Raw genomic sequence first — 11,158 nt, forward strand, 5'->3', positions numbered from 1 at the left:
TTCTCTTTCTTCATTCCTTCTTCCTATTTCTTATTTTTTAGATCTTGTTTTATCACTTACCATACACTTATACTTCGAGGTCTGTTCTAACTTTCCTCTATATTACTCTTAATACATCTTATTTCACTTGTTTGTGTTGGTTTATGCCCTTGAGCCAATTGAATTAGTCAAGGAATATATATTGTCATTTAATGCATACTTAATCGCATAACTATATATGATATAGGTTTTCCTTCATGTTAGTGCAATAATAAGGAGTTAAGTACTAATTGAATGAAGCCCATGGAACATAAAGGCCTCGTAAGAGAATTGTAAGATTGTTACAATTATGAGATCACTATGCATTAAAGCCATGTTCCTAAAATTGGTCTTGGTCATTGTATTGTCAAGACAGGATATTAAAAATGTTCAAAGACTAGTACATGTTAAGCCTCCTCACTTAGGAAGTAAGCAATCGATCTCATAGATTGAAGTATATGGGATACTCAAGGATAATATGCAAATGCTTGTTAAAGAACAAGTTCACTAAACATGACCCACTATGAGAACTCTATTTAGTATTTCACTCAAGTGTTTATGGAATATGTTCTCATGTGATAGTCGTGCACCTAGTCCTCACACTTGAGACACTAGGTCATCTTCTATGGGGAATTACATTCTTTGATTTAACCTTGACAGGTTTGGAGGTGACCAGATGCCTAAACAGGGTGTTTTTGGGTATGCTACGAAGCATGCGAAGGTGAATGAGTGGTCAATAGAGGATTCATCACCCTAAGTGATATGAGGGGATGTATGTCACTTGTTCTCAATTCTTGATTAACTTGTATAAAGTCTCTAGCCAAAGCATGATGAATTTGAGAAAAGTTAGTTTCGTAAATTCATAAGGTTAGTCATGAATTATGAGAACTAATATTAAACGTTATAAGTAGACACTGAGCCATGCTTTATGACATATCCGAGATATTTGATGAAAGAACTGTATTGCACTGAAAGGCTTATTACTGAAGGGCTTTGTCAAAAAATTGACTCTTTAACATTTGGATGATCATGATGTATTGCTAGATGCCACCTGATTTATAAATATAAATAAATTATCAAATTAATATTTGATCAGGATTTATATTTATTGACAACATGTTAGAAGCATAATGGGTCACACACATTGAGATTAAATAAGGATAATTAATTAAGTTGGACTTAATTGATAAAGACCAAAATAAGGTGAGAAATTAATTAAGTTCATAGAGACTAAATTAAATTAAAATAGAACTTTTGTATTTAGGGTTACAACTTAGTTTGGCTATAAAAATATATTATATTAGTAAACTAAAACTCTTAGCCTTCAGCTACTTCTCAGCTATTTTATAAAATAAGAAAAAGAAATAGTTTTCTTTGTCTGATAAAAATAAAGTTCAGCAAGAGCTTTTGGACTTTTGTTTTAAAAACAAAACTTGCTAGCACAAGTTAAAAAAAAATTCCTACCTTCGAGAAGGTTTTATTTGGTCACTGTGTGGATTACTATTAAAAGCCAAATACTTGGGTGGTCGAAGATTTGACAAATTCTAAAGGTGAAGAAGCAAAGATTTTGGATTTAATTGGCTCTTAATTATGATATCTAGAGTGAGGTATGTAACTCTTAAACTTATGAAAGTTTATAATTAATTTGAATATTACATGAAAAACACAAACATTGATCCTGTAAGATTTCACTGTTTTTATGATTAAATACTAATTTATTTTTTTACTGCATTATATTTGTGATTTATTAATTATTGTCTAATTTAAGCATGAGATCTAACCTCAGCAGTTTGCAATGCTTTCATTGCCTCTTCTAGAAGACCTCTTTAATTAGATCTCTTCCAAAAGAACTCACAAGGGAGACTCAGTTGGAAGAACTCCTAATACTACCATTTTCGAAAAAACACCCAAGGAAGACACTTTCGGAAGAACTCTCAACACTGGCTTTTCCACAAAAAAACCTAACGTTACCTCTTCTAGAAGAATCTCTTTAAATTTTTGATCGAACTCCTAACACTACCTCTTCTGAAAGAACTCTTGATGTTGCCTACTCCTCTTCTCCAAATCCCTTTACAAATTTCATATAAAATTTTGGTAAACCTCATAAAATCCATATACAATCCATACTTTTTGATTGGATAAATGTAAGAAATGTAGTAAAATACAAGTAGCTGATATGCTCCCTTCTATAACAAACAGCTAAATAAAAAAGATCTAATGTGGCGTGACATATATGTGTGTGTATATATATATGTATATATATATATATATATATATACAGGGGTGGCCCAATAAGGTTAAAGGCCTAAAGCGACTATTATATATTTTTTAAATGACTAATATAAATCATCAATCAAAATTTTTAATTGAAATAAATTAACTATTACATAAAATAAAGATAATATAATAATATGATATAAACTCTAAATTAAAATAAAAAATCTGTAAATATTATAACAATAGTACTTAATTGTTGAACACTTATTACAAACCGTAAATAAAGCTCACGGTTTTATAAAGATAAAAACATAACAGATCTCTTATTTATTCTTTAAAAGAAAATTGAAGTTAAAAAGAAGAAAGAGCAAATGAGAAAAGAAGAATGCTAAAATAGATATTATACATTGAAAAAAAATAATTGATTTTATATAAAAGAAAAAAATAGTAGTTGAAATTTATTAAATATGTTAATTGAAAATAGGAGAAATAAGGTAAAAAAAAAGCTGTTGGAGATGATTAAATACATATGACTGTTAGTTGATTGGAAATAAGAGAAATAATCGAGAATTAATAACATTCTAGAAATTAAGAAATGATAAAAAATTAAAATTTATTAACCACATAATTAAAAAAGTGAGAAAATAGATAATTTTATTAATTATTAATTTTTTTATATATTTTTTAATTTTTATATATTTTTAATATTATTAATTATATTATAAAATTATAGAACTTTTCCAAATTTGAGGCCTCTCTAAATTGGGGGCCTAAAGCCCTTGCTTGGGTGGCTTTACCCAAGGGCCGGCCCCGTATATATATATACTTGTTTAGAGGAAAATGATTAAAAGTAACTCAATTTGAAAATAAAAATTTAATTTACTTAATTTCAAAAAGAAAAGAAACTCGGATATGCATGGAAAGAGGAGCAAGACAACATTAGTTTTGGTGAGACACAATTATCATTAGTAAGTCAAAATGATTAGGTATAAAGACAAAAGTAATAAAAATCTAGCTTAGTGTTTGAAAGGTAAAGATAATAAAGTCTGAGAAACAAACTTCGCCACAATTGACGTTGCCGTACCCAACTTGGCATGCATGCACATAGCTTGGTCTTGAACGGAAACCAAAATGTGAATAGTCTTAGAGCAAACTTTTTCCTTTATCACGTGTTTATTTAATCTTCTGCCAAAATGTGAAAAGAAAAGAGAGAGAGTGAACGAGGAATGCACCTAGCTGGGTAGTTTTTCCATGAGTCACAAAATACTTTAAGATCTATACATGTCTGTGCTCAAGGAATACTGTGATTTTGTGTTTTGTGAAATCCTTCTTTTGCTGATTCCCTGCTAATTTTTGTAAGGCAGCGAATCTGATTCTGTACAGGGATCTATTTCTCCCTTCTTTCGGTATAGTAATGCAACCATTACTTTGCTTCTCAAAAAAAAAAATAAAAATTGTTTAAGATTGTTAAAAGAAAGTAGTAAAAAAACTAGTCAAATAAATCAAATACAAAGAAATGACCACTAAAAGCAAACCTATTATATAAATCAAACAAATGAACCCACCCAAAAGTAGCAATTCCTAGGTTTAGGACTCCCCTTTGCTCTCATGGAAAACTATCTCCCCTACTTTCTATTCCTTTTCACCTTTATCTACTTCATATTCATGGCCTTGAGGACATGGATGAAACCCACAGCCAATGGCCCTGTATCAAGGCTACCACCAGGTCCACCAAAACTACCTCTCATAGGAAACTTGCATCTCTTTAAACACACTGAAGCTCATCTCTGCCTTGCCCAGCTCGCTCAGAAGTATGGCCCCGTCATGCATCTGCAACTTGGGGAAGTACCAACTGTTGTCGTTTCTTCACCGGAAGGTGCTAAAGAAGTGATGAAAACCCACGACTCCATTTTTTCCGAGAGGCCTTATCTCTATGCTGCAGAGTTGATAACTTACAACTTTAAAGACATCGTGTTTTCGCGTGGTCAATACTTGAGACAGACACGTAAGATTTGTGCGTTGGAGCTGTTAAGCACGAAAAGAGTTCAATCATTCAGACCAATCAGGGAAGAAGAGATATCTAATTTAATTAGAACCATCTCATCAAAAGCAGGACAGGCAATTAACCTGAAATACTTGCTGTATTCTTCAGCGCTCAGCATAGTCTCAAGGTTAGCCTTCGGTGGCAAATGCAAATTCCAAGAAGAATTCCTGAAACTTATCCCAGACATTTCAGATTCGCTCAGTGGTCTCAGTGTTGTTGATTTATATCCTTCAATCAAATTGCTCCATCTAATCAATGCAATGAGGCCTAAAAACAAGAGACTGCATAAGAAAGTAGATGAGATTCTTGAGAACATCATTCATGAACATAGAGTTAAAAAATCAACAGCAAGAGTAGTTGAAGATGAAGGAGCTGGTGATCTTGTACAAGTCCTCCTGGATATTCAGGATCATGGAGGCCTTGAAGTTCCCTTACCAACCTCAAGTGTCAAAGCAATTATACTGGTTAGTTTTATTATTGTTTTATATACCATGCTTATCCTCAAGCACAATATACCACCACGAATTATGTCTACGTATTTAAGAGCTAGTAAGCAACTAATCATATGCAGCCAAAGAATTCACTGACAAATTGCTTAGCTTGAATATTAAACTACGGATTTATGCTTACCCTATCTTTTCGTTTTCAAATTTATCATCCTTTGATGCTGTTCGATTTTGAGAGAGCCTATACTATTAAATTTCGTTTTTTTAAAAAAGAAACATTTTGAATGTGAAGTTATTGTTATAATTTTATTGGATGAATTAAATGCAACCCATAAGAATAAAACAAAATCACAATATAACAAATACAAAATAAAATTTAAAAAAGCACAAAAGATGCTAAGCACGAAACTCGAAATCAAATAGGGGTGAATGGGAAATTTACTAAATTTTAAATTTAAAAGATGCTAGAGAATATCATTTAATGTTAACCGTTAGTTTTTTACAAAGAGATAGTTACCCAAATTATTGCTACAAGGGTTAAGCTCATAGCTTTCAGCTAAAGAACTAGTGAGAGATTGCAAATTTTCCCCTACTTTTGTCATTAGTCGCAAACTAAATGAATATAGTATTATGTTTTGATTAAATTTAATTAATAGTATTTATTTATAAGTTTTTCCTATAATTGATTCTATCTTTATCTAATAAATTAAGATTGATAAATCAAAGAATAAAAATTGATTTGGAAATTAAATCAGAACTTTTTCTTGAAAGTAATTCAAGTAAATACTAAAATAGATATAAATATAAAAATTATATACAGTTATTTTAACATATTTACAAAAATTTCACATCTCAAAAACTATCTAAGGAATGAATATTGATAAGTAAAATAAAATATAATGATTCAATTAGACTACAACTCTATCTTAGAATAATGTAAGTAAATCCTAAATCTATGATGAAATTTATTAGAAATAAAATAGCAAAGTAATAAGGGTAAATTTTTTTGGGTAAAAGTTCACATTTCTCAAGTTTGTTTTTTTTTTTTTTTGAGTTAGTATTTAACTCAATAATGTATGTATCACATCTATTTGTCCAAATAAATAAAAAAATATTTAAACTTAATAATTCCATTGCAGAATATTTTCGGTGCGGGAGGTGACACATCATCTACAGTTGTAGAATGGGCAATGTCGGAAATGTCAAGAAACCCTAGAATAATGAAAAAGGCACAAGCGGAGGTAAGAGGCGTGTTTGCTGGAAAAAGAGATGTGGATGAAGCAGGCCTTCATGATTTGAAATATCTCAATCAAGTTATCAAAGAGACATTAAGATTTCACCCTCCTGCTCCTTTGCTACTTCCAAGAGAATGCCGAGAGAGTTGCGAGGTTAATGGATGGGTCATACAGGCCAAAACCAGGATCATAGTTAATGCATGGGCAATAGGAAGAGATGAAAATTATTGGATGGAAGCTGAGAAGTTTCATCCAGACAGATTTGATGATAGCTCTTTTAACTATAAGGGAACAGATTTTCATTATATTCCGTTCGGTGCTGGAAGGCGGATATGTCCTGGGATCTCTTTTGCTATTGCCAATGTCGAGCTTACACTTGCTAAATTGCTATACCATTTTGACTGGCAGCTTCCCAATGGAATGAAGCCTGAAGATCTAGATATGACTGGAGTTTTTGCTGCTACATGGCGAAAAAGAGATGATTTGTGTTTAGTTCCCGTTCCTTATGAGTTTGCTTCTTCGGGATAATATATATTTAGCGATTTCAGACAATAAATGTTAATTTCAGACAATAAAGGATGATTGATGTATCTGGTCAGACTCTTGTGGTACATAAATAGTCTGACAAAATATTAGTTATGATCTCCATTTCACATTTATTAATTTTCTCTTATCGTGTGCATAGCACATGAATGTTTTGTACCACAAGTAATATAATATTATAAATAAAAATGGATATTTGAAATAGTTCAATCAATAATTATAAACAACATAACGAGAAAGGGAAAAGCCATCCGAAATAAAAGAAAATGAGAGGTTAGATAAAGTTATATCTCTTAATTATAAGGCCAAGCAACTATTATAAAAAGACTTTAAAAATGAAAAGAAAAATTATGATTTTTAATTAAGGATATGATTTCCATAATAGATAATTACATTAAAAACAATAGTTTGTTAGTTGCATAAAATTAATATATGACACATCAAATTCAATGGTAACTGAGACTTGTATCTATTAAATGCAGTTTGATTTGGTTGGTCAATAATTGAAATGTACATATTGCAACCAAAGAGTTCAAAGCTGTCTAGGTCCAATAGGTAGGCCAAATAGCCCAATCAAACCAATAGACTAAACAACCCAATAGACCAATCAAAAGTCCTAGCTTGCGTCATAAGGGTAGAAATGTCCATACAACCCTGAAAGTATCTAAATTGATTTGAATTCTTGGATTTGTTAATGTATATCTAGGTCTAGATGTGGATTTACTAGATTAAATTACGATATGGATTTAATTTGAATATTATGTCTTCATCTTAAATCTCTTATTTTATCCTTATCTTGTAACCTAATCTTATTTAACAAAAAGGGGCCATCAGCCTATAAATACCCTTTTAGTCTCATTTATAACACATATTAGAAAAATAACAAAGCATTCCATTTCTTTTAATAGCTTTCTCTTTTCTTCCTTTCTTTAGCTTTGGCTTTTGTTAGTTATAAGGTTTGCTTGAACTTTATTTTCAAAGTTTAAGGCAGCACAAGGTTGGGCTTAAGTTCTAGCACATGATAGTTGGTATCACAGCTAAGGTTTAGGGAATAGAGATGGTGTCAACAGAAGAATAGTCTGCACCTGTCCAAGAGGTAAGGGAGACTAGAGGTGCTGCCAAGTGAGGTAAATCTAAGGTCATGATGTCCATTCTTAAAGGCTGAGTAGCTAGAATAAAGGTGGTCGTGGGAAAGATAAGGAACAAACATGAGGAGTTCAAGGCCAACACGAAAGAGTTAAGGTCTAGAGACAATGAGTTTCATGGAGAGTTGTAGTAACCCTCAATGAATTAGTCAAGATGTTGAACCACTAGAGGAGTTGGTTGAGTTGTTGTGGTACGAGGTATGGGGGCTTAAGGGGAAGCTCACCACACTAAAGGAAACCACAAGAGGTGGTGTGCCAACTACTCAATTGGGGACTCATTGAAGGTGTCAAAGCCCAAGGAATTCTGAGGTAAAAAAGAAGCCAAGGAGGTGGAGAATTTCTTTTGGAGCTTGGAACATTATTTCAAGGCCATGGGCAACATAGAGGATGTTTTATGGATTAATTCTACAACCATGTATTTGGAGGACATCACCTTGCAATAGTGGAGACGTTAGTGTGATGAGAAACTTGGGGGAGTGACCATTAACACTTAGGTGGAGTTTCGAAAAGAGTTTCGATAGCAATTATAGCTTGAGTACATAGATGATGAGGCTTGTGGCAAACTTAAAAGGCTTACCCAATAAGGTTAGGTAAGAGAATATGTAAAGCAATGCTCTGAATTATGTTACAAGTTAACAATCTTGGTGAAAGGGAAGCACCCTTTGCTTTCATGGATGGGCTCAGGCCATGGGCCAAGTTGGAACTCTAAAGACGAGGTGTGCAAAACATCATAGAGGCCATAAGCATGGCAAAATCGATGGTTGAGTTGCACAAGTTCGACAACAAGCCTTCCACTTCCAAATCCACAAAAAAAGGTAAGAATGGGGGTGACCCAAATCGACACTATAAGGAAGGTAATGGCAAGGAAAAGATGTTATCAAGAGAAGGAGGAGACCAATGTGACAGTCCACATGGGTGAGGGATTGTCCAAAAAGTGCCAAATTAGTGGCCATGGTTCAAGGGGAGGATGAGCAAGACACAAAGTCCATAAAGCTTGGATTCATGTTGTTGAACATAATCGAGGCCAAACAATTCAATCAGAAAATAGATCTCATGGTTGTTGACATAATGGTGATTGGACAAATTATCAAAGCTTTCATTGACATGAGAGCTTTAGACTTATTTATGGTAGAGGATGCTGCCAAGAAACTAGGCTTGAAGCCTAATTGAGTGATTGATTTCATCAAAATGGTGAATTCAAAGGAAATTTCAACCATGGCTCAACAATAATCGATGTACAATTGGTTGCATGGTGAGCTAAACAGCCTATTAGGGTAATCCATATGGATGATTATGATTGTGTCATTGGCATTGGATATCTTGATAGGATTAATGCTTTGCTTGTGTGTCATGACTAAAACACTAGGGCCATGACCAACGGATGAATCTAGTAAGCAGAACCAATGAGATTCGAGCAAGCCTCATAAATGGGTAAGTAAATAAACATTAACATTAATTCATAAGGCACAAATGGCACATTTAATAACACAAGTTCAAATATGTCCATAACAAACTACCATAGTCATTCAATTCAACAAAAGTACAACCTTGCATTATTAACAAGAGCCATACATTAGCTATCATTTTGGGTCTAGGCAAGTACATAATAGTTCATAGTTACTATAAACAAAAGGGCAATACAATGACATCAACATAAGCAACCCACACATATGTCATGACCAGTGGAGTGGACTCTTAGATCAAAGTTCCTACTAATTGCCAAAAATGTCTAACTCGATTGTTGTTAACCAATCTTTTACGACATGGAAATTCTTAAAGCTATTTATATGTACATGGGCATAAGACATTAGGGTGAGTTCTCATTAACTTAGTGACTAGGAAATAACCAATATGAGTATACAATCATATCAAGATATGCAAATTTTAAAAACATATACAAAATAGTTCAGTAAACCCATTGGAGCACACATTTGCTCATTTCATAACTTATTAATTTGCTTCCAAGCATCATGAACCAATAATAAGATGGCAACAAAAGAAGGGTCCTCGCGAGGTAATGATACATGCCCAGTGCTGAAGCCGTTGATAGTAAACGAGGTCACCAGGATCGTGACACCTTCTAACTAGACCATATCATCATCTATAACATGCTCATCAAATGAAAATCATGCAGACCTTAACTTGTCTAATAGCTCATTACATGGCCAATAATATAGCATATTCCATAGATCAAAGCAACATACTAATGTTGTCACAATTAGTGGTAATCATTCATGCATAATAACATTTACATTATCAAACCAAGGCACTAAGCAATAGGCTTGTGCATCAAATAGGCAATCCATCAATCATAGTCACAGTCAAGCTCAATCACCATAAAGTGTCTCATCCAATATACACAAGTTTAATTTATCAACTATGATTCAATTACATCCCATGGCAGGACGTGTTATGCATTACATGCATCTACCCAATGAACTATAAACCTCACACACCTAAATTTGCCAATACAGCTCACCAATCAATTAAGGTTTCCAGAGCTTGTTAGATTCCAGCTTAATACAATCTTTGAAGCTTAGTTTTTTCCCTATGAAGAATATAAGAGCTAAACTCTTAGTTTCAAAGCATTTGATAATTTACCTAAACTCTAAGTCTAACTACCAACTCATAATTCATACTTTTCTTTAAGTTCTAAGGCTTTAGGTAGTTAGAACCTTACCTTATAGTTGATTTAAACTCTTCATAACTCCAAAAACCCAATAACTTAAAAAGAAAATCAATTGAGCTGGAACCATACATAATTCTCATTTAATAATTGCTTAATTTATAAACTAAAAGGCTAAAAAGCTTAATCTTACCTCTTTGATCATTTTCTATGCTCCTTAATGCTTAGAATGAGCTCCAATATTTCTTGGAGAACTTAAGGCTTCAAGTGGCAATTGAAGAAAGTTTTTTCCAATTTTCTTTCAAATGGATGGAATGCCTTTTATTTTTGTCATTTTACATGCATCTATCGATAGATTTGTTGTATTTCTCAACATTTTGTCCTTCATCAATCAATAAATAAGCTTGTTTATTAATAGCTGGTGCACTAGACACCTTTAAATCATTCTCTATTTCTATCTATTGATAGATTTGACAAATCTATCGATTGATTATGCCCTAATTTCTTCAAATTGTTTACGAGTGGCTATCTATCGATAGTTACGTGAATCTATTGATAGATGGTCTTTAGTTCTATTGACAGATGATCTTCAATTTATTTCAAATTGCCTCTTAACTTGAATCTATCGATAGATGTAAAACATTAACTGATAGATTATAACCATAACCTAAAATTTCAACACTTTCAGGCTTTTAACTCTATCTTCAAGCTTTTTGACTCTTATTGACTTAGATAGAGTATCAAAACTTAGTATTTAAACCTTAATTCAACAACATATACTGCAAACATATCATTCAAAGTCCACAAAGATTCATAATCATGCTTTTTTACATTATATGCACATTTGCAATATTTCGTGTACACTTCAATACATGTTATTTCAT

At 32.6% G+C, this 11,158-nt stretch overlaps 1 protein-coding gene across 1 annotated transcript; it reads left to right on the forward strand.

Annotated features, from left to right (window-relative positions):
• Positions 1–3,843: 3,843 nt before the first annotated feature.
• On the forward strand, positions 3,844–6,531 carry LOC148761738 (desmethyl-deoxy-podophyllotoxin synthase-like). The gene is made up of 2 exons (XM_088808457.1): positions 3,844–4,743; positions 5,865–6,531. Exons 1-2 carry the CDS (start codon positions 3,844–3,846, stop codon positions 6,486–6,488), a joined length of 1,524 nt encoding a protein of 507 aa, XP_088664583.1. The 3' UTR covers positions 6,489–6,531.
• Positions 6,532–11,158: the final 4,627 nt, after the last annotated feature.

This window comes from Theobroma cacao, chromosome 7 (genome assembly GCF_053813885.1).
Source record: "Theobroma cacao isolate CCN51 chromosome 7, ASM5381388v1, whole genome shotgun sequence".
NCBI classification, from domain to species: domain Eukaryota; kingdom Viridiplantae; phylum Streptophyta; class Magnoliopsida; order Malvales; family Malvaceae; genus Theobroma; species Theobroma cacao.